This window comes from Carlito syrichta, unplaced genomic scaffold (genome assembly GCF_000164805.1).
Source record: "Carlito syrichta isolate Samal-C Ts95f unplaced genomic scaffold, Tarsius_syrichta-2.0.1 Scaffold289079, whole genome shotgun sequence".
In the NCBI taxonomy this organism is placed as follows: Eukaryota; Metazoa; Chordata; class Mammalia; order Primates; family Tarsiidae; genus Carlito; species Carlito syrichta.
Genome location: NW_007233175.1, coordinates 780181 through 805186, shown reverse-complemented (window position 1 = coordinate 805186; position 25006 = coordinate 780181). Strand labels below are relative to the sequence as shown.

Here is a 25006-nt window from a genome sequence, read left to right as displayed (position 1 = left end):
CACCTGATCAATAAAAAATGACAGAGGACAAGATAGTTTAAGTGAGGTATGCCTACAATACCAAGAAAGTCTGAAATATGGATATCTTATAAGACCTTGGCTTCTGGAACTATTTTTTGAAGGGAATTGGTTGCAGGCGATAGATATTGAGAATGAACTAAAATGCTGTATTTGGAAAACACGGAGGAGTACATTTGATTGATGCCAGTACTGGGTATATTGAAGGAGATTTCTAAGGAGCCTGATCATAAAAGATCTTGCTTGTAAGTCAACTTATATAGGTCCTACAGCTACTATGGAGATCCTAGTTCAAGCAGCTTCCTATTCAGAATTTTATTCACCATAAGAAATTTTATAAGCAAATATAAGATAGTGGTAATTAATGAAATGATTCAAATCATGTCTGTCTCCATTTTTCTCATGCTATGCTGTCATCCTGGTACAACTTTGCCTACTATTGCTATGTGAAAAAAATTTTCTCATTTTTTAAAAGCTAATTTCATCTAAGAAGACTTTCTTATCTTCTATTTCTCCAGGCGGCCTCACATCTCCTTTGTGCCTTTTAACACCACATGAAGACCCAATTCACTGCAATTGCACTGACATTACATCTGTCAGATTTCTTCACTTGTCTATAAGCTATATGTGAAAGTGATTGCAACTAACCCATCTTTAAACTCCTCGGGTCTACCTTATGGAATAAGACGCAACAGAGAGTCAATCCACCATTATTGAAAGAAGGAATGACCCACAAACCTCTCTTAAGAAACATCAGGTTTCTAATCAATGCAATTTTACCTCCTTTCTCTTTTGGCATCAAAAACATTTACACTGGGTTATTTTATTTATTTATTTATTTGAGTTGGAGTCTCACTCTGTTGCCCAGACTGGAGTGCAGTGGCCGCTCTGGTCACCGCAGCCTCCCCCTGCTGGGCTCCGGCGATCCTTCCACCTCAGCCTTCCGAGTAGCCGGAATTACAGGCATGCGCTACCACGCCCGGCTGATTTTTTGATTTATTGTAGAGATGAGGTCTCGCTGCCCAGGTGGGTCTCGAACCTGCGGGCTCAAGCAATCCACACACCTCAGCCTCCCAAGGCACGGGATTGCAGGCTGAGCCACCGAGCCCGACTGAAACTGGATTATTTTAAGATTAATTGTGTCCCTTGTTTTCATATGGGTGTTAAATAATACATGTATTTTGTCAAAAGTTTAAGACATTGTACAAAGGACAGAGGAAGCAATAGAATCATATCATCTATAAAGAGAGACAAAAATAAGATCTTCCTCAAAGTTTGTAGGAATTAAATGAGATAATATTTAAGAACTGCTTAGTACATACTGATAAATCAACATTAGCCATTTTATTATACAGGACATATTTCATTAAGCATCAACTATGGGACAAGAACTATTCTTGAAGCCAGAGATACAATGGAATGCTAAGCATTTCTTTATTTTTTAACAACATTATTTATTAATATAATTCACAAACCATAAAATTCATCCTTTAAAAGTGAAAAATTGAGCCGGGCTCGGTGGCTCAGCCTGTAATCCCGCGCCTTTGGGAGGCTGAGGTGAGTGGATTGCCTGAGCCTGCGGGTTCGAGACCCGCCTGGGCAGCGAGACCTCATCTCTACAATAAATCAAAAAATCAGCCGGGCGTGGTAGCGCATGCCTGTAATTCCGGCTACTCGGAAGGCTGAGGCGGAAGGATCGCCGGAGCCCAGCAGGCGAGGCTGCGGTGGCCGGGAGCGGCCGCAGCACTCCAGTCTGGGCGACAGAGTGAGACTCCAACTCAAAAAAAAAAAAAAAGTGAAAAATTGAGTTTTATTATATTCTCAGAGTTGTCCAACCATAACCATTAATGAATATATTTTTCCAGCTTTAGTGGGATATAATTGGTTAGCAAAAAACTGCACATAATTGTTACACAATTATATAATTTGGTAAGTTTGGATATACTGATATATATCCCTGTCTGTTACATTCACCACTATCAACATGATAAAACATATTCATCACCTCCAAAAGTCTCCTGTGTCTTTGATTTTCATTTGTTGTTTGTTTTGGGCTTTTTAACGGTACGAACACTTTATTTTTTAAGATGTGGGGTACAATTCAGGATTAGGTATATAAGTGAACATCATACAGGCAAATTTTGGGTCTTGCTTTGATGCCCACTTTGCCTGGATTGAGATCAGGTATTCTTATTGATGTTGTGGCCCCACCCCCCCGACCCTGGTAGTATCCCACTACTATCCCACTTATAGTATTATGGTAAATGTTCAGGGTCTGCTTATGAGTGAGAACATGTTGTACTCTGCTCTTTGTTTCTGTGTTAGATCACTGATATTATAGACTCTAAATAGGATGGACCACATTTTGTTTATTCATTCCTCCTTCTGACACTTGGGTTGCTTCCCCCTTTGGCTATTGTGAATAATGCTGCTTGGGAGCATTGGTGTGCATTATCTGTTCAAGTACCTGCTTTCAGTTATTTTGGAAACATACACACACACACACACACCTAGGAGTAGAGATGTTGAATTATGTGGCAATTTTATAAGTACCTTTTTTTTAAAGTTTCAGGTAAAGTTTCAGTGTAATCCCCAACACAGTACATAAATATTTCCTGGCTAAGTGGAAAATTGTGCAGATGGCTTCTGGAAGACCTCCATTCTAGGCAGTTTTATAGTAAAGCATTTCATCTAGAACTCTGGACCTTTTCTTCAGTTTGCTGTAATCCACATTCACTGACACTCAACATGAGATCTACCCACTTAAAGCATTTTAAGTAAGTGCACAATACTTTATTGTTAACTGTAGGCACTATTTATACAGCAGATCTTTGGAACTTACTCATCTTAAATAACTGTAACTTTAGACCTATTGAAAACCAACTCCCCCATTTCCTCCTTCCTTTGTTCCCTGGTAACCACCATTCTACTGCCTTTTTAAGTTTGACTATTTTAGAGCTTTGTATAAGAGGAATCATAAAGGCCGGGCTCGGTGGCTCAGCCTGTAATCCCATGCCTTTGGGAGGCTGAGGTGAGTGGATTGCCTGAGCCTGCAGGTTTGAGACCGGTCTGGGCAGTGAGACCTCATCGCTACAATAAATCAAAAAATCAACCGGGCGTGGTAGCGCATGCCTGTAATTCCGGCTACTTGAAAGGCTGAGATGGGAGGATCGCTGGAGCCCAGCAGGTTGAGGCTCCGGTGGCCGGGAGCAGCCACTGCACTCCAGTCTGGCGACAGAGTGAGACTCCTACTCAAAAAAAAAAAAAAAAAAAGGAATCATAAAGGAAACTGTCTTTAACAGATACTTTGATTTTTCTTATTTCAACATTACCTGCATATTTCAGGTATAGGAAGTTTTTTATGAGACTGAAAAACATGAAACAAACTGACTTGATATTTTTTACCTCGGAAGACAGGAACATTACTTCCACATTAAAAATGTATTTTTAAGGTAAGTAACATGAGTTGGATTAGTGAACACTAGATGGCGGCATTTATGAAAAATTAAATTGGAGTAAGCCATTGTGCCACATTAAAAAAAAAAAAAAAAAATCTCAGGTATCTCTTTTTCACAACAATGACTTGTTTTCTCATTTGTGTTTGTTTGTTTTCTTTTATTTAGTATTTCAAACTGGATTTTTAGAGCCAGGAGAAAAAAAGAAATAGGTGGGAAGATACTGAAATATATCTCCCTTGTTTAAGGGTAGGACTCATTGAATACCTTATTTCTGAATGCTCAGATGTGTGTTTCAGTTGTTGAAATAGTCCTAAAAGACATGTATTATAAAAGGACCAATGTTCAGGTAGATGTTTGTTGAGAGAGAATATTTTTGAAAGAAACTTGTTCTGAGTGCAATACCTGGCATTTAAGCACCAATGATTACAGAAATGGTTGTGCGATTTTTTTTTTTACATATAATAATAGAAGACTTAAGAACGTGTTTACATCATTTTTGAATGAGAAAACTGAATTTCAAATTTCAACTCCACTTTATTCTGAGTCTAGACTAATATGTTAACAATGTTGACATATAGATATTGAAATCACAGATGTTAGCTACCTGATTCCTGTAACATATACAGTGATAGCATCAAGCTCAAGTTACATATGACCTAGGAATGCTTTGACTTGTAGATAGGAACCAAATTGTTTATACAAAATTTTGGAAATGTTAGATTCAGTGCCCAGAGGAAAAAAATGGACACTTTTGACTTTGTTATATTAGAAAAGTCAACTAAAATTAATCTTATCATTCAGTGGTCTTAATCAGTGTTTAAGACTCAGATACGTAGTTATATAAAGGGAGCTTTAACATACTACTGAAGGAACATGATTTTCAGATTTTCCTTTTTCATTATACTTAAATATCAATAATTAATAAGATTCAAAAAATAATTAATTCTTATTTTTAATATAAATACAAGTTACATTGTTTGTAAATTCTATGTAAATTATAGAAAAATGTGTGACTTTCACATTTTCAATGTGTAAGAATCATGTTATTAATTATAATATCTAAACCTTACGAAATTCATATTGTGGAACACTAACTCCAAAAAGTATGCTTTTTAAACATGAGAATATATAACAACTCAGTTGTACCCCTTTATGTAACTACATTAATATTTTAAATTGTGGAAGCTTGCTGGGTATGGTGGCTCACGGCTGTAATTACAGCACTTGAGGGACCGATGTGGTGGGATGGCTTGAGACCAGGAGTTGGAGTCTAACAAAGATCTACCTTTATCCTCCAAATTAAAACAAAACCTGATTTATTAAATGATAAATTATCAGGGCATCAGTTGTCCACTAACTGGGTAACATAATGGAATCTCGTCTCTACAAAATAATTTTAAAAATTAGTGTGGCGGTATACACCTGTAGTTTCAGTTACTCTACAGGCTTGCGGCAGGGGTGGGGGCAATGGGGGGTGAGGGGGGTTGGTGATCACCAAAGCCCAGGAGGTCAAGGCTGTAATGAGCTATGATTATGCCACAGCATTACAGCCTGGGCAATGAAGGAGATACCAATTCTACATAAGTAAATAAAGGAAACCAATATAAGCTCAAATCTTTATAAAACTGTGAGAAAAAAATGTAAATTGTTAACATTTATTTTGAGGTGGGAGACATACTGAAGAAAACAATTCCATTCAGCTATTTAATTATAAATTTTTCAGATGCTGAATGATTTGTCATTTAATAAATTGGGTTTATTTTAATATGGCAGATAAAAATAGACCTTTATCACATGAAATTATATCAGTCAGACCCATTTTATCATAAATTGATAGATGCTCAATGTAGAATATTTTATCATAAATTGATAGATGCTCAATATAGAAAATTTGAAGAATATAGAAGACAAAAATACACATTTTGCTTCCAACCCATAAATAAGTTTTATCCATATTTAGTATATTCTTTTTTAGTGTTTTCTTGATGCGTTGACTATGAATGTGAAAAACACAGATGCACAGCTACATAAACACAAGCATACATACATCAGATGCACACCCATATGCCCGAAAATTGGAATAACTTAGGATATAAAACTTGAGATTCTGCTGTCTTTTTTAACTTAACATTATTTTGTATGCATGTCTCTCAGCTTATAAATATTCTTTGAGAAACTACACAATATGCAATTGTATTCATTTAACAAATTGTATGATTGTATGTAATCGTTCTTACATTAATGGACATTGGGCTGTTTTCTATTATTCATTATAATGAATAATCAAAGTGAACAAATGTACACATACATTGTAAGTATTTTGTGTTCTTTTTTTCCAGATAGTTTCTTAGAGCTGAAAATGCTGGATCCAACAGTACAAACATTTCTAAGATTTTTATATACATGCTGAATTACTTTCCAGAAAATGTGCACCTATTTTTATTTCTACCAATAGCTGATTAAAATGCTTGTTATAACACACACTTACAAATTTCAAGCATTTTTCTTTTTAAAACATTAATCAACTTGGTACATAAAAAATAATATCAGACTATTGTTTTAATTTCCACCTTGTTAATTACCAATAAGCCTGAACAGTCATTCATGTCTGACTTTTTTATGTGTGTTTCTTTTGTGCATTGGCTGTTCATGTTCCTTTTAGGCATTTTATTGAAATGAACATAAAAGCAGCATCAAAACAACATAGTTGACACACAACTACCAATCAGTTTGAAGCGAGCTTAAGTCTTTTCGTTAAGAATATGAATAGTGTACAAAAGAATTCTGCGAAAGAAAAAAGTACCTGAGGGTAGAAAACTAATGCTAATATAGCATTGTTTTCTTCATGAATATAAGGCGTGCTTTGAAGTATTTTTGCTATTTCCTTTCTATTCCCTTGGCTAAATTTTGTTTTAATAATGTTTATACAGTTAACCTCAGTATTTTTAGTGCTTATCTAGACTTGATGCTTTCTCCAAAGCCTTCTCCTTTTTTAAATTCATGTACTTTGAACTTTTTTCAAGTTGATTTATCTCTATCAAAAATGATTTCATAGTGTAATGCACTGTCCATAAATCCATTTCTTGTGGCATACTTATTGCTTTGGAAAAGTTTGTTTTATATATATATATATGCAATCATTGAACACTTATTTTCCATTTCTGCAGCAGCAAGCTATAGAGTTTTTAAAAAATAATATGGTAGAGGTGTTACCTGGTAGTGGCCTTTTGTAGCTTTTCAACTATTGCACACATATATAAAAGGGAAGTGGGCACACTCATTTGGTTACAAGTGAAAAGAAACTTCTGTTTTTGATGTTGATTATGTATACACACGTGCGCACACGTGCCTATGTGTGTGTGTATGAGGCAGACTCCAAAATTCCGCTAAATTTATTTATTAAAAATTTTATATTTATTCATACATGTTTAAACTTCAGTCTCCTTCAAAGTACTATCCATTTGAGGCAATATACCTATCAAGACTTTTTTCCCCACTGCTCAAAACATTTTCTGAACCTATCAATTTTGATGTCTTTCAGTGCTTCTGCTGTTTTTTGTTTCACCTCTTCCACATAGACAAAACATTTCCTTTTGAGGATTTTTTTAATCCAGAAAAACAAAAAAATGTCACGCAAGGGGAGATTTGGTGAATAGCGAGGGTGAGGCATGGGGGTCATGCTATTTTTGGTCAAAAACTGATGAACACTCAGCATGATGTGGGCAGGTTGTTCTTGTAAATCAACCATCATGAAATGGGCAAACTTGTTTAAAGAATCTCCAAAAAATTCACTGAAGTCAAATGTAACCTCTCACAAAAATCCTAGCTTGTTCGCTGATCTGATGAGTTTCCAGAACACTTACCTAGTGTAAGAAGCCTGTACTATAAGGGGCCCACTCTTCATAAGATAATTCTGGGTTTTTTGGGTCCTCCTTCATATTTATATGCACACACACGCACACGCACACACACACACACACACACACACACACACACACACACACACAGGAAAAATGCTACATACCTCATTGCTGAATATCACTATAGTTATCTTTGAAGTACTCCCCATGAGAAGCTATGCACTGACACCAGTGCTTAGTTCACCCATCTAAGCAATTTTGGAACTCTTTCTGGAATGGCCATCACAGCTGTCATCATTAGAATGTCAGAGTTTGAATTAGAACAAACAAATAAACAAACATTAAATTTCTTGTTAAACTTGGCAAGAGTGGAAGGGACATCAGGATCATGTTAGTCCAGGTTTATGGGGATAATGCCATGAAGAAAACAGCAGTGTACAAATGGATTAAATGCTTTTCTGAGACAAGAGAAAGCATCGCTGATAAAGAGAGGTCAGGATAGACAGTAATGAGCAGAACTGATGAAAACATTGCACAAATTCATCAAATTGTGCACCGAAATCTTTAGCTGACTGTGAGAAGCATAGAACACCACATAAACATCAGTAGAGAAACAGGAAAATCTTAACTGAAAATCATGGCATGAGAAAGGTGTATGCAAACATGTTCCCAAAGTAGTTCTTGCATCACAACAATGCACCAACTCACACAGCACTGTCTGTGAGAGAGTTTTTAGCCAGGAAACAAATGTGTTGGAACACCCTCTCTACTCACCATGCCCCCAAGGACTTTTTTCTTTACCTGAAGTTAAAGGAAGTATTGAAAGGAAGATATTTTGTTGACATTTAGGGCATCAAAGATAATACAATGACAGCTCTGATGGCGATTACAGAAACAGAGTTTCAAAATTGCTTTGATGGGTGGACTATGTGCTGGTGTTGGTGCATAGCTTCCCAAAGGGAGTACTTTGAAAGGGAGCATTGTGATATCCAGAAATGAGGTGTGTAGTACTTTTTTCTTTTCTTTTAACTTTTAATTTTTTTTATTTTAAAGATGTGGGGTACAATTCAGGGTTGAGTATACAAATGTTTATTACTCAGGTAGCCTTGTTGATGAGGTGTGCCCTCCTTCCCCAGGCAGACTCCCACTACTGCCAATCCTGCTTCCCAACCTCCCTCCCGGCAGTTTCCACTTACTGCCAATCCTTTTCTTATAGTATTACAATAATTGTTCAAGGTCCACTTATGAGTGAGGACATGTGATACTCAGTTCTTTGTTTCTGTGAAATATCACTCAATATTATAGACTCTAAGTCCATCCAGGTTGCTGTGAAGTTCATGATTTTGTTCTTCTTTATGGCGGCATAATATTCCATAGTTTAGCACTTTTTTCTAGCATGAGTTCGTGAACTTGTCAGCTGCATGTGTGTGCATGTGTATGCGTGTGTGTGTGTGTATAGACATATATGTGTATAATATAGTTCTGTGTTGCTTAATGAGGGAGATAAAATTCTTAAAAATGAGTTGGCAGGAGTTTTTATCATTGTGTGAATTAACAACCACAGAATGTAACTAATAAAACTAGAGTGCAATTAACAAAACTACATGGTAAGTGTGTGTATGAGGCAGACCCTATACACACACCTAGACTGTATGGTACAGCTTATCACTTCTATGCTATATACCTACACAGCACAATACTGTACTGAATATTGTAGACAGTTGTACCACAATGGGAAACATATAAAGTGCAGCCAAAATATGTTATTATAATCTTTTTTTTTCTTTCTTTTTTTTTTTGGTGGGGAGGTTTCTTTTCTTTTTTTTATTATTTATTTATTTTTCTATTGTGGGGTACAGTTAAGGGTTAGGTATACAAATATGCTCCATTCAGGCACCCTTGTTGATAAGAGGTGTCTCCCTGTCCCCAGACAGATATTTACTACCGTTAATCCCATCTCCCTTCCCCTCCCACCTCCATAGTTTGCCACCACTGTCAGTCATTTTCTTATAGTATTACGTTGGATGTTCAAGGTTCACGATATGAGTGAGAAAATGTGATACTCAGGTCTTTGTTTCTGTGAGGGATCACTCAGTATTATAGACTCAAGTTCCATCCAGGTTGCTGTGAAATTAATGATTTTGTTCTTTTTTATGACTGCATAGTATTCCATTGTGTGTATGTACCACATTTTTTAATCCAGTCTTCTTTTGATGGACAGCATGGTTGATTCCAGTTTCTTGCTATTGTGAACAATGCTGTGATAAACATACGTGTGCAAATATCTTTTTGATAGAGTGATTTGAGTTCTTCAGGGTATATTCCCAGTAGGGGGATAGTGGGGTCATATGGGAGGTCAATATTTAGAGCTTTTAGGAATTGCCATACTGTTTTCCACAGAGGTTGCACTAGTTTGCACTTCCACCAACAGTGGAGAAGTGTTCCCATTTCACCACACCCTCTCCAGCAACTGTTATTTTTTGAGTTATTGATAATTGCCATTCTGACTGGAGTTAGGTAGTATCTCAGTGTGGTTTGATTTGCATCTCTCTGATGATTAGTGAGATTGAATATTTTTTCATATGTCTGTTGGCTGCTCGGGTGTCTTCCTTTGAGAAGTGTCTGTTCATATATTTTGCCCACTTTATAATGGGGTTGTTTGTTTTTTCTTTTCAGCACATTTGAATTCCTTGTAGATCCAAGATGTTAAACCTTTGTCAGACCTGGTGTTGGCAAATACTTTATCCCAGTCTGTAGGCTGTCTCCCTGCTCGCTTGATGGTTTCTTTGGCTTTGCAGAAGCTTGTCAGTCTAATGAGGTCTCACTTGTCTATCTTATCTCTTATGGCCTATGGGTTTCAGGTTTTGTTCAGGAATTGGATGCCAGTTCCAATTTCCATGAGGGTATGTCCTTCATTTTCTAAGGTTCTTATGGTTTGAGGTTTTACATTTAGGTCTCTGATCCATTTGGAGTTAATTTTTGTGCATGGGGATAGATAGGGGTCCTGCCTCAATCTTCTGCATGTGGTCGGCCAGTTTTCCCAGCACCACTTACTGAATAGGTTCTCCTCTCCCCAGTGGTAGTTGGTGGAGGCTTTGTTGAAGATGAGTTGGTTGAGAAATTGAGGTTTTGCTTCTGGAATTTCAATTCTATTCCATTGGTCTATATGCCTGTTCCTGTACCAATACCAAGCTGTTTTGATTATTGTAACTTTATAGAAAAGTTTGAAGTTTAGTAATGTGATACAACCTGCTTTGTTTTTATTGCTGAGGATTGTTCTGGATATTCTTGGTCATTTGTGTTTCCATATGAATTCCTGTAATGTTTTTTCTAGGTCTGAGAAGAATGTTGCTGGTACTTTGATGGGTATTGCATTAAATCTGTAGATTGCCTTAGGTAAGATGGACATCTTCACAATGTTGATTCTTCCAATTCATGAGCATGGGATATTTTTCCACTTGTTTGTATCATCTTTGATTTCTTTGAGCAGTGATTTGTAGTTTTCATTGTAAAGGTCTTTAACATTTCTGGTTAGGAAGATGCCAAGGTATTTCATTTTTTTGGTGGCTATTGAATGGGATTGTGGTTTTTATTTGAGTTTCTGTTTGTTTATTATTGGTGTAAAGAAATGCGATTGTCTTTTGCACATTTATTTTATATCCTGAGACTTTGCCAAGGTCCTTTATCAGTGTAAGGAAGTTTTTGACTGTGTTCTCTTGGGTTTTCAAGTTACATAATCATGTCATCTGCAAAGAGAGATAGCTTGACTTCCTTTTTTCCTATTTGAATACCCCGATTGCCTTCTCTTCTCTGATTGCTCTAGCCAGGACTTCCAATACTATATTGAACAGGAGAGGTGACAGTGGGCATCCTTGTCTTGTTCCCATTTTCAGGGGAAATGGTTCCAGTTTTTGTCCATTTAGGAGTATGCTGGCTGTGGGTTTCTCATAGATGGCTTTTACTATTTTGAGTTATGTTCCCTGTTTGCCTAGGTGTTCGAGGGTTTTTATCAAGAAGGGGTGCTGGATTTTATCAAAAGCTTTTTCTGCATCTATTGATATAATCGTGGTTTTTGTTTTGACATCTATTGATGTATTTAGTTACATTTATGGTTTTACGAATGTTGAACAAGACTTGCATCCCAGGGATGAAGCCTACTTGGTCATGATGGACGATTTTTGAGATGTGTTGTTAAATCTGGTTCATTAGGATCTTGTTGAGAATTTTAGCATCTATGTTCATTAAAGATATTGGCCTGTAGTTCTCTTTCTTTGTTGGATCTTTACCTGGCTTGGGTATCAGTGTGGTGTTAGCTCCATAAAATGATTTGGGGAGGGTTCTATCTTTCTCAATTGCCTGGAATACCTTCAGTAGGATTGGTATAAGCTCCTCCTTAAATGTCTTGTAGAATTCTGCTGGAAAACCATCTGGTCCAGGGCTTTTTTTTGTAGGTAGTTTTCTTACTACATGGTCAATTTTCTTGATTGTTATTGGTGTATTTAGGGCCTCAATTTCTTCTTGTTTCAATCTAGGCAGGTTGTGTGATGACAGAAAGTCCTCCATTTCAGAAAGGTTTTCAAGTTTGTTTCCATACAAGTGTACATAGTAGTCTCTAATGATCTTTTGTATTTCTTCAGGATGAGATGTGACTTCATCTTTTGTGTTTCTGATTGTGTTTATTTGGGCTTTTTCTCTCTTTTTCTTGGTCAGTCTAGCTAGGGAAACTTCGATCTTGTTTATCCTTTCGAAGAACCAGCTTTTTGTTTCATTGATTTTTTTGTGTTGTCTTTTTGTCTTCTATGTCCTGGATTTGTGCTTTTATTTTGGTGATCTGGATTCTTCTGCTGAAATTAGAGTTTTTGTGATCTTGCTTTTTCCAGTTTCCTTAGGTGGCTTCTTAGGCTGTTAATTTGTGATCCTTCCATTTTCTTCATGTGTGTTTGTAGGGATATAAATTCCCCTCTTACCAAAGCTTTAATGGTGAACCAGAGATTTTGATAAGATGTTTAGTCATTTTCATTTGTTTCCAGGTATCTTTTAATCTCTGTTTTGATTTCATCACTGACCCAGTAGTTGTTTAGCATCATGCTGTTTAGTGTCCATTTCTTTGTGGGTTTGGGGGGGGGATCTTGTTGGTGTTAATGCTTATTTTTATTCCACTGTGGTCCAAGAAGGTGCATGGTAAAATTTCAGTCCTGCCCTTTCCCCAGCTGCCGCCAAGGTGCTCGGTTCTTCCGAGGGAGCTAAGGCCGCGTTGGGGTGAGGCCCTCACTTCATCCGGCGACTAGCACCGCGCCCGGCAGCTCCATTCCGCACTCGCCGCGCCATGGCCTCCGTGTCCGAGCTCGCCTGCATCTACTCGGCCCTCATCCTGCACGACGACGAGGTGACCGTCACGGAGGATAAGGTCAATGCTCTCATCAAGGCTGCCGGGGTGACCGTGGAACCTTTCTGGCCTGGCTTGTTTGCAAAGGCCCTGGCTAACGTCAACATTGGGAGCCTCATCTGCTCTGTGGGGGCTGGCGGGCCTGCACCTGCAGCTGGCGCTGCCCCAGCTGGGGGTCCTGCCCCCACCGCTGCTGCTGCCCCAGCTGAGGAGAAGAAAGTGGAAGCAAAGAAGGAAGAGTCTGAGGAGTCTGATGATGACATGGGCTTTGGTCTGTTTGACTAACCCTTTTATAGTGTGTTCAATAAACAGCTGAACTCTGCAAAAAAAAAAAAAAAAAAAAAAAAAAAATTTCAGTCCTTTTAAATTTGCTTATGCTTGTCTTATGGCCAAGTATGTGGTCAATCTTAGAGTACGTTCCATGTGGTGATGCATAGAATGTGTATTCTGTGGTCTTTGGATGGAGAGTTCTGTAGGTATCAATTAAGTCCATTTGATTAAGAGCCACATTGAGCTTTCGGATCTCATTGCTGATTTTTTGTCCTGATGATCTGTCTAGGGTTGTGAGTGGGGTATTAAAGTCCCTAGCTATGATGATGTTGAAGTCGATATCTTTTTTAGTTTACCTAGGAGCTGCTTTATGAAAGTTGGTGCTCCTATGTTCCGTGCATATATGTTTAGGATGGATATTTCTTGTTGATGAATTGAACCTTTTATCATTATGTAGTGGCCTTCTGTATCTTTTTCAATTTTTGATAGTGTAAAGGGTATTTTGTCTGAGATTAAGATCGCAACTCCTCCTTTCTTTTGTGTTCCATTCGCCTGAAAATTTGTTTCCCATCCTTTTACTTTGTGTCTGTGAGTGTCCTTTCTAGTGAGGTGAGTCTTTTGAAGGCAATAGATTGTTGCCTGGTGATTTTTTACCCATTTTGCCATTCTATGTCTTTTCAGTGGTGCATTTAGTCCATTCACATTCAAACTAATTATTGAGATGTGAGAGTTGATCCCTATCATAATGTTCTTACAGAGTTGTTGTTCTTCCGGTTTGTGTGTTGTCTTTCTTTTTGTTTTAGGGTTGGATCATGTGTGTTTTTAATCTTTTGCCTGTACTCTTGTGAAGAACTTTGTTCTTTTTTCCTTTTCTTCTGTGTTCAATGTTTTCTTAAGTGTTTCTTATAGAGGTGGTCTGGTGGCAGTGTAGGTTCTTAGGGATTGGATATCTGGGAAAGACTTCAATTCTCCCTCACTGATGAAGCTTAGCTTGGATGGGTAGTTTATTCTGTTGAAATTGCTTATCTTTTAGAACTTTAAAGATAGGGCTCCAAGCTCTTCTAGCCTGGAGGGTTTCTGTAGATAAATCTGCTGCTATTTTAATTGGTCTTCCCTGGTAGGTAGTTTGACCTTTTTCTCTTGCAGCCTTTAGGATTTTTTCTTTTATACCTACTTTGTTTAGGTGAATTTTTATGTCTGGGAGTTGGTCTTCTCATTTGTTGTCTTACAGGGGTTCTCTGAATCTCTTATGTTTGATTTTTTTCCTCCTTGATTAGATGAGGGAAGTTTTCTTGAATGATTTCATGAAATATCTATTCCAGTGTGGTCTCTGTTTCTCTCCCTGCCTCAGGAAGGCCAATTACTCTTAGGTTCAGTCTGTTGAAGTGGTCATTCATCTCTTGAAAGTTTTGTTCTGTCTTTTTGAGCTTCTTTTCTATGCTTTTGACAGTTTGGGTTAGTTCTGTGTTTTGGTCTTCGAGTTCTGAGATTCTTCCTTCTGCTTGGCTAATTCTGCTTTCCATGGTTATTAGTTTGTTATTTATTTCCATCACAGTATTTTTTACTGCTGTTATTTCTGACATAAGCTTCTTTCTGTTTTCCTCTTGTCTCTCCTCAATTTTTTAAATTCTCTCTATTAATGTCTTGATGTCTGGGTTTGTTGCATGTGACCAGTCATTCTGGGGGCTCTTCATTGTTTGTGTTCTGGAATCTGTTTTCCCAGTGTCTGATCTCCCAGAGGTCTCTGTGAGACCTATATTATTCTTTTGGTTTTTCTTCATTTGTGCAGTTTTTCCCCCTCCCTACTTTTTCCTTCCCTCCACGTCACCGGTTTCTTTAATTATGTTATTCAGGTTTGGAGGGGTTGTTTTTACTTCTGTTTGTTCAATCTCCTATTCTTGTTTATGTGTATCCTCTTACTTTGTTCAATTCTGGAGTTGCACTGTAGGTTGGGGGTGGTCCTTTTTGGAGTTTTGAAATTTACTTAAGGGGGAAGCTATGATTCAAAATCTATCTGCAGGTCCTTGTATCCACCAACAGGTGTATGAATAATCTGAAGCCCACTTCCCACTGCCTTTGAATCTGTCTGTGCAGTGGGGCTGTAGGTTTACTCCCTGAAAATAAAATGCAGTTAACAGAGGGAAGAGAATGGAGCAGGCAGTGGGGGGGAGGGAGAGGGGGGTGGAGAGAGAGAGGGGTAAGGGTGAAAACAGACAAGTGTACCAACAAATGAAGAGAGAGACAAAAATTGAAACATTTAAAAACAATAGACCACGGCTACAAACTAACCAACTCCCATACAAAAAAAACCTAAAACATACAATGTTGCTAACATACAAGTTTACCAACCTCCTTATTGGTGTGCTATTCCTCTATACAAAGATATGGTTACATAGAGAAGAAAATAAAAGAAGGAAAAAGAAGGAGAAAAAAGGGGGGGCAACAAAACAGAAGGAAAAGAATCAAGTCTGTAGACTAACAGAACCAATCAAGGACACTCTGAGACTTTTCGTTTAAGTTGAATGTCCTTTCAGCTCTGATTTCTAGCTGTCTTTTCAAGCTAGTAAGTTTCTTCAAGGTTAGGATCAGTTGCCCCTGGCCTGCTGTGAAGGGCAGTTCAGATCATCACTCAGTTCCCCACTGCCCGGTTCACTACTCAGATCTGACCTGTGTCTGTCAGGCTTCCATTTTTCCCCTTTCGGTGTTATTACCTTGAATCGCCAGCAGGGGGTGTTATCCCTTGCAACAGATGGTCTTTATCTCAGCTGCTTGCCCGCCCCTAAGGGGAGGGAGATGTTGCCTGGAGGCACACAGGGGGAGACTCACGGCCTGGCAGGACATCCAGTTGTAGTAGACCTCAGCAGATCTTGTGCACAGGGGCTTCAAGGTCTGAAGTGGCGGATCGCCTCAGGCATGGGCCGTACGATGTGGAATGGCTGTTGTGGTGGTGGCGGCAGCAGTGGTGGTGGCGGCTGGCCTCAGGCACAGGCGCAGAGATGTGTAATCGCTGCCTCGGAGGCAGCGGTGGCGGCAGCAGCGGTGGCGGCGGAGGCGGTGGCAGCTCTCCTCAGGCACTGGCGGTGCAATGTGGAATGGCTGCCGGCTGTGGTGGCAGCTGCAGCAGCGGCAGCCACAGTAGCTGCCCGGACCGCCGTGATGCCTCAGAGAGGTCTACAGCTGAGCTCTGAGTGAAGAGCAGGCTGCCAACCATGGGATCTGTAGCCTCTGGGGAGAGAACCAGAGTCTCTTTGTGATCCCCTCAGTGGAGAGTGTCACAGACCGAGCTGCCCCGTCGCCATCTTGCCAGAAGTCCTATCTTTTTTTTTTCCTTTTTGAGTTGGAGTCTCCCTCTGTCACCCAGCATGGAGTGCAGTGGCTGCTCCTGGCCACCGCAGCCTCAACCTGCTGGGCTCAGGCAATCCTTCCGCCTCAGCCTTCCAAGTAGCTGGAACTACAGGCACGTGCTACCACAACTGGCTAGTTTTTTGATTTTTTATAGAGATGAGGTCTCACCAAGTTGCCTAGGTGGGTCTCGAACCCGCGGGCTCAGGCAATCCACTCACCTCAGCCTCCCAAGGCGTGGGATTATAGGCTGAGCCACCGAGCCCGGCTGGTATTATAATCTTAAAGGACCACTGTTGTATATGCTGTTTGACTAAAACATGATATGCGGGGCATGACTGGATATATCAATATATATTTCCAATGCTGTAGACACCAATATATGTTCCCGTATATTACATGTAATATATATTTCACATATAAATATACATTTATATGTTCATATTGTGATGAAACTTCATTGTAGTTGAAAATGTGTAGAAAGTGCTAAAAGGGGAGAGTTCTTTTATTTTCAGTTTGATCAGTGGATGATTGTGAGGTCTTTTTGTTTTGTTTTGTTTTTTAATCCTATATGACAGGAAACTACTATCATCTACAAACAGTATATGAAAACAAAAATGTGATGGTAAATTATATGTGTTAACCAGATCAGCTAAAAAAAATTGCCCACAGAATTGCCAAAATATGTTTCTGGGTATGTTTGTGAGGATGTTTCTGAACGAGATTAGCTCTTGAATCTGTAGCCTTCACCAATATGGGTGGGTATAGCCAATCCATTGAGGGTCCAGATAGACTAAAAAGGGTACAGAAGGATGAATTCCCTTCACATTCTAACCTTTCTCAATCTGGGACATCTAATTTTTTACTACCTTTAAACATTGGAGTTCTGTTTCTCGGGCTGTCAGACTATGGGACATAGTGCACTGGCCCCATTTATCAAACCTTTGAACTCTGGGAGTTTCACCATCAACTCCTGTGATTCTCAGGCCTTTGGACACAGACTGAGTGAGACCTCTGGCTTTCATGGTTCTCCAGTTGTAGATAACAGATCAAGGGACTTTTTGACCTCCATAATCACATGAGCTAATGGTTATAGTATATATTTTACTATGTTTGCTTCTCTGAAGAATCCTGAGGAATATATGAGGTAACTGAAATTTTCCATAGTCGTGGTATGGTATTACTTTGGAATTAAGTAAAATCTCCTGCTCTGGAATACTTGTTGCAAAAGGAGAGGGGAAAAAAAAAAAGAAGAAGACTTGGTCTGATTTAGAATGACGTGTCCAAAAGATCCTTTAAGATTGAAGACTATTTCCTCAAGTAAAAAGAAAAGGAGACATATCATGAGATGGAAATAAACTGATTTCATTCTCTCAAGGGTTAGTCAATTAGATCTATGTCTCATGTGCATAGAAGTGGCAATTAAATTGATAAGAGTAGGTGACAACACTGTTCAAACCACTAAGTCTATCAGCTCTGTCTCGAAGTCAAATAGATCAGTCCTTGCCTTAGTGAGAAATAGTTTATTTTCTTTCAATAGCTTGTACGTTATTAAAACAATGCTTTCAGGGCCTAAATTTTCCTGAAGTATATTTCAACATAAATATCATTTTGCTCATGTCACTATTCTAATGGTCTGCTGCTTTCCATTTTCCTTAACAATAACCCACATTTTGTACTTTTACTAGTCAATTTAATTTTGTTCTAAATAGTTATCATGTACCAAAAAATGAACACACTTTTTCCAGTGTATAATCCACAATATTGAATGGCAAGTTAGTCTGTGTATTTATTTTTATACTAAAGAAACAAAAACATTTTCTAATAATATTGTGGAAATAATGTACAGAAGAGAGTTTTACATATTATTACATCTATCTTCACTATTGTTGCTAGATTACCTACAAAGTTCCGCCAATAAGGGAACACGAAACTATGTCAAATCTTGCCCATGTTGTCAAGTTAATTTCTTAAATGTGCATGCAATCCTGTTCTTTATGTTTTTCCTCCGCTTCTGTTCAGATTCCTCAACTGGAGAGAAAGAAAGAGTGATAATGAGACAAATATATTAACTTTGTATTTGGATTTGATTGTCCATTTAGGCTTATCTCTTTTATGATAACCAGAGAAATAATTTATGCATTACCAAACAAAGATCAAGAAGTTGGTCTGTGTTTGCTGAAGATTAAGTCATTTCAAGGAATATTCCTCTTTTAATGAACAGAGTACTCATGCTTGTTGGGGCTAACATGTATCATTTTTTTTTTAGTACATTAAAATTAATCATAAAATAAGAGTATAAAATTTAGCAAATACAAACAGAAAATACCTACTTAAATTTAGATGTGAAATAAACAGAAAATATATTTTAGTACATATGTAGATTTTAAATATTGCATGAGGCACAGTTAAACTAAATAATGTATTTATTGTTTATCTGAATGACAAATTTAACTGGACACTCTATGTATTTTATGGCTACCTCATTTTGGAAACACTATTCATAGACCTGGGGGTTACCCTCCATTAGTCAGCTGTCGCTGTCATACAGTTGAACTCTGATAAATACACAGCAGATTTTAACAAAAATAAAATAGGCAGAGACCTGTCATATTCTCACTTTTCTTCTATTCCTGCAAGCAAATGTTTTATGTTCCAAATTCTAGAGGAGTTTTATCCCTAGATACATATCTGTCACCCTACCCACTCATTCTGGGGAAGGAGCCAGGCAGAATATCCCTTCTAATTCTGTATGCAGTCTGAAAAGCAAAAGGTTCTGAAGACAGTTATCTAGAATGTCACAGTCGTCATTTCAATGATGTAAAATATAGATATACTTGGATGACTGCAATATTTAGCTGTTTGTCACACTGCCATATAAATTTTCTCATTTCATAGTACTATGTATGCTATAAACTATATTTTCTCCCCAACTTTCTATAGGTAAAACTGATACTATTATCTCCAGTAGACATTAAGAAAGTAAGAATATGGTCTGTCTTTTGCCTTACTTCTAACCAGACAAACAAATCAATTAACAAATGAACATTTAAAAGGCTGAAATACATGTCACCATGCCATGTGGTTCTCAACAACATGTGATTTCATGATATGTCATTTAATTTTTAACACCTTGAAGGCTTTTGATCATGTGTTCTCTCTGCACCTCTCACCCCTGTCTCATATCAATTCTCTTTACCTTTCTGAACCTAGTTCAAGTGACACCTCCTCTAGATAATCTTTCAAATCCATTTCAGCTGGTTAGAGAGGCATTCAGTTGTGCTTTCTTCTGTTTTGTAACTAGTTATTTCTTTTCTGGCACTAGGTCTATGAGATCACGAAGCCTTGGTTGCATATGCTCAAGAACAACCCCAGGTGTGTGTCACCCTGTGGTTTCTTCTCTGCATCACTGCCTAGCCCATAGTCTTCCACGTGGAGGTTTTTCATACATTTGAGGTTATTTTCCCTATTTGGTAGACCCTAACACATCCAAAGTTGATTTAGTAGAGCTAGTTCAAAGATGAGGACAAGTCTTTGACTTGGCTTACAACATATCTTTATAGGCATGATTTTCAAAGGGTCTATCCGGCTAGTGGGGTGAATTGGATTATCTCTCAGGCATACTGAGGCAGAAAAGGAGAGAGCAGCTGAGTCACATGAATGCCAGATCTCTGAAGTGAGATATGGTCAACTCAATTGCTGCTCAAGGGACAGAATGAAAATTTTATTATGATTGCAGCTTGAAACTCTGTTTTGATTCTCAGTTTTCTTGACAAATCTATCCTTGATCCCTATATTAGGCCCACTGTTACATCCACTCATGCTAAGTTTCACTATTTTAAACTATGTGTTTATTTGCATAATTAATATTTTTTCTCTATATAAAGCAGTTGAAGGAAGAGGTGGATTTGCACCCAAACTACTTAAAAAGATATACAGCTAAATGAATTTTATTTTCACCATATTCTTCACAAAACAGCTGGTAAATTCCTGTCTCCTCAGTTTTATTTAAAACAAGAATCCCTCTGCATAGAATAGTTTTAGAATAATCTAAAATTTTGCCATCAGTGAAGCCCTGGTTCATGTCCTTCCTCCCTCTACTTGCCTTCATGAATATTCCTAGCCAAACAGGATTCTTACATCTGTGAATTCACAACATTTTCTTATTATGATGATGATGATAATTATTTTCAATGCCAGAGATATTTTCTCTTTAATTGTACGCATATTGAAAAATTGACAACTTCCTGCTCTAAAGAAAGTGACTATTTCATCTCTAATCTACCACAGCAACTATCACTAATTCTTACCTAAGAAGTATTCATGATCTGTTTGTTGACTGAAAAAAATGTCTTAAGTTATTGGTGATTGTCATCCTGACTGGAAGGCCAGTATGGTATTAATCTGCATTTTTTTAATGAGACTGAGCATTTTTTTTATATATCTGTTGGCTACTCATATGTCTTCTTTTGAAAAGTGTCTATTCATATATTTTGTCTACATTTTTTTTTTTTTGAGTTGGAGTCTCACTCTGTCGCCCCACACTGGAGTGCAGTGGCTGCTCCCGGCCACTGCAACCTCGACCTGCTGGGCTCCGGCGATCCTTCCACCTCAGCCTTCCGCGTAGCCGGAATTACAGGCATGTGCTACCACGCCCGGCTGATTTTTTGATTTATTGTAGAGATGAGGTCTCACTGCTCAGGCGGGTCTTGAACCTGCAGGCTCTGGCAATCCACTCACCTCAGCCTCCCAAAGGCATAGGATTACAGGCTGAGCCACCGAGCCCGGCTTGTCTACATTTTAATAGGGCTGTTTGTTTTATTTCTTTCTGGCCCATTTGAGTTCCTTGTAGATTCTGGATGTTAGGCCTTTGACAGCTATACAGCTGGCAGATATTTTTTCCCAGGCTGTGGGCTTTCCCAGTTCTCTTGGTGGCCTCTTTTCTTTACAGAAGCTTTGCGGTTTGATGAGGTTCCGTTTGTCTATCGTATCTCTTATGGTATGGGCATTTGGGTTTGAACAGGAATTAGTTGCCAGTACCAATTTCTACAAGGGCGTTTCCTGCATTTTTAAAGGTCCTTACAGTTTGAGGTTTTACATTTAGGTCTTTGATCCATTTAAAGTTTATTTTTGTGTATGGTGATAAGTAGGAGTCTTGTTGTAATCTTCTGCATGTAATCAGTCAGTTTTCCCAGCACCATTTACTGAATAAGTTCTCAAAAAACAACAGATGCTGGAGAGGATGCGGGGGGGAAAGGAGACATTTCTACACTGTTGGTGGGAGTGTTAACTAGTACAACCTCTGTAGAAAACAGTGTGGTAATTCCTAAAAGATCTAAAAATTGACCTTCTATGTGACTCAGAAATCTCCCTTCTGGGAATATACACAAAGGAACGCAAATCATTCTACAAAAGAGATACCTGCAAATGCATGTTTATTGCAGCACTATTCATGAGAGCAAAAACATAGAACCAACTGTGCTGCCCATTGAAAGTAGACTTGATTTTTTTAAAAAGTAGACCGGGCTTGGTGGCTCAGCCTGTAATCCCAGCACTTTGAAAGGCCGAGGTGAGTACATTGCCTAAGCCCACAGGTTCCAGACCAGCCTGGGCAACTTGGCGAGACCTTGTCTCTACAATAAATCAAAAAATTAGCCAGGCATGGTAGCATGCACCTGCTGTTCTGGCTACTTGGAAGGCTGAGGCAGTAGGATGGCCAGAGTCCAGCAGGTTGATGCTGGAGTGGCAGTGAGTATGCCACTGCACTCCAGCTTGGGTGATGGAGTGAGGCTCCAACTCTAAATAAATAAATAAATAAATAAATAAATAAAGTGGTACATATACATGTTGGAATATTATGTAGTCATAAAGAAGGACAAAATTATGAACTTCACAGCTGGATGGATTTAGAGTATGTAATACTGAGTGATCTATCACAGAAATGAAGAACTGAGTGCCACATGTTCTCACTCATAAGAGGACCTTGAACTATGATCATAATACTATAAGAAAGGGATTGGCGGTAGCGGGACACTGCCAGGGGAGGAAGGGGGACATACTTCATCAACATGGGTACCTGTTCTCAAATCAGGCAAAGTTGGGACCAAAGTCAGGCCAAACTTTACCTGTACATGACCATTTGTATACCTAATCCTGAAATGTACCCCACCTCTTTAAAATAAAGAAAGAAAAAGAAAGAAAATCAATTCTAATAAAATGTCTTAAGATGAGCATAATCTTGATTTTTTAAATTTTCTTTTTGAATTCTTTGAAAGACTGAGTAGAATTTCAGAGCTCTAAGGGTCTAAAAAATTACTGAATTTAATGTTCTAGTTTTATAACTTAGACTAAACGTCCAGAAAGGCTGTGATTTATCAAGTTAGAAACAGCTATAGTATTTTAAGTTCTGAAGAATTACTCAGTCAGGCAGAGGAGTTCAACTCTAGAATGGATGGTTGCTGAATTAAGAACAAATACAAGAAGAGCTTATTATGCCTTTCTCTGGGTATTAAGCATTTCAAGCAGAGAGTATGTAGCATATGCAAATGCCCTGAGGGTAATGAAAATGTAGTTTTCTAAAGGAAAAACAATAACATCAGAGAGGATAGATCATTGCAAGTGATAGTGCTAGTGGAAAAAGATTAGGCAAGGGAGAGGTCAAGGAAGGTTTTATAGACTGGCAAGACATATGGATCTTATTTTATGCCATTGGAGTTTTGGATGTAAATGTATATAATTATTGTACAAAACTGTTGTTTTTTATCATTATTGTACAAAACTGTTTTTATACATACATAATATTTATAGATACATATCATTTATTGATATATGTTTTTAAATATTATATTGTTTTTATACATACATAATATTTATACATACATAATATTTATTATCTCCTGCTTGCAACTATCATAATCATAAAAAATTAAGACAGAAACCCAATTCTCTAAAAACTCACAACTTAATAGAGAAATATATATGTGTATCATCCTGTGTATACTTATGACATGCTATAATTAGTACTATATTAGGCTAATCTTTTAAACCCAAGAGGATGGGGACATATTCTGACTTGTTTATTTTTGTACCCTTTAGCACATAACACAGTGGATGGCACATAGTAGGTGTTCAACAATTCTCTATTAAAGAAAATGAGCAGAGAGGAAATACAGTAAATAAATGGAGGTATGCATTCTGTCCTCTAGGAATAAAATATGTCCAATTCAGTTTTTCTATTTACCTTTTTCCAGGTTTATTCTGTGAACTGATGCAGAATTTGCTCAATCTTCATTTCTCCGAAAATAAATCATTTCCTATAGTTATGGAGGCACTGCCTTTATAGAACCATGGAATTTCAGTGGTAAATGTAGAAAAAGCTATTATGGATGTCCCAGGTGGGAGATTGCATCAGCCAGTCAGATTATCTAGAGGTTGGGTGGCATAAATGGACCTCACAAACACCGGGAATTTACTTGACAGGCTTTGTGGAAATGCCAGCTTGCCTGATAAGTGCTTCATCATGGGAAGTATGATTGATGGTGATAAAAAGGATAGTGTGAAAAAGTGGGAACACAGTAAATAGTGTCACCAAGAGAACAGTATCACAGAAGGGGGAAAAGAATGCAAGGAGAAAGGCCTGAGGATTGCAGAAAGGAATCTTGGAAACTGAGAGCTTGTCCTGAATAAGTAATCAGAGGAAGGGAGCTATGCATGTAAATCTTGAAGTGCCTTCTCCAAGAAATAAAATACTGGGAGGCAGCTCATTTTTATTGTGAGCAAACCAGTGACTTTCATTAGGAACCTAGAGGTAGCCTCACAATGAAGTATTTGCCACTGTTTCCTCCTGTATTCTCCAGAAACAATTTTCAAATGGCAGCAGCTCCCCTATTCTGAGTGGGTGTTAAGGGAGTGAGTGTTTACGGACCCTCAGAACTAGAAGGGTACTTAAAGATTGCCTATTTCAAACTTTCATCCCACAAACCAGACAACTTAGGGTAAGAGAAGTCAAGCAACTCGCTAAGTCACATTTCTTACTTTATGGCTGAACCAATATCAAAAATCCAAGTCTTCTGATTCTTAGTCAAAAATATTTCTGGACAACGGTGGCGTTTTAGCTGGTTTTTAAGGCACAGCGATCTGAAGGTAGTTTGACCCGAAGTAAAACAAGCAGTGATCAAATCAGGAAAAATTCTTCAGCCTGTTAATTTGTCAATAACCGTGTTTGTTGTTAAAGTAAAAGGGGTAAATAATATGAATTAAGGTTTAGGAATGAATGTTCAACATTTAAGTGAGGAACCAAAAATCCTTAGAAACCATCCTAATGAATCATTTTAACTGGCATATTTAATTCACTGCATACATCAACTTTGAGTTGTGCTCATTTCATGAAAATCTTAAAAGTTGCCTGGCATGGAGGTATTAATTGGTCACTGTGGTTAATTAATTAGTCTGTTATAAAAAAGGTGTAAAATCATAAAATGAGTGATAGATTTGACTTCAAGCAGGACTGTGTCAAGCTTGCCTCTGCCCCTTATATATTATAAGGTCTTGAGCAGTTAGGAAACCCCTTGCACCTGTTTTCTCCAGTATAAGCTGAAATTAATTGCCTTGAAGAATTATGATTGAAATTACTAGTTATCTTATATAAAATGATAATATACATATGCTCATAT

General features: G+C 38.0%; 1 protein-coding gene across 2 annotated transcripts; it reads left to right on the top strand.

Moving 5' to 3' along the window:
• The first annotated feature begins 12535 nt into the window (after positions 1-12535).
• On the top strand, positions 12536-13073 carry LOC103256217 (60S acidic ribosomal protein P1). 2 transcript variants are annotated; one of them, XM_021710464.1, is made up of 2 exons: positions 12536-12743; positions 12810-13073. In XM_021710464.1, the coding sequence occupies exons 1-2, from the start codon at positions 12663-12665 to the stop codon at positions 13005-13007; spliced, it is 279 nt and encodes a 92-aa protein (XP_021566139.1). In that variant the 5' UTR covers positions 12536-12662; the 3' UTR covers positions 13008-13073. The 2 variants fall into 2 exon arrangements, with proteins under 2 accessions (XP_021566139.1, XP_021566137.1); XM_021710462.1 differs by having other exon boundaries at positions 12537-12607; positions 12651-13073.
• Positions 13074-25006: the final 11933 nt, after the last annotated feature.

Bases quoted from the DNA above. Each gene is read 5' to 3' on its own strand.
- LOC103256217 (XM_021710462.1), top strand. From the start codon at position 12,663: ATGGCCTCCGTGTCCGAGCTCGCCTGCATCTACTCGGCCCTCATCCTG.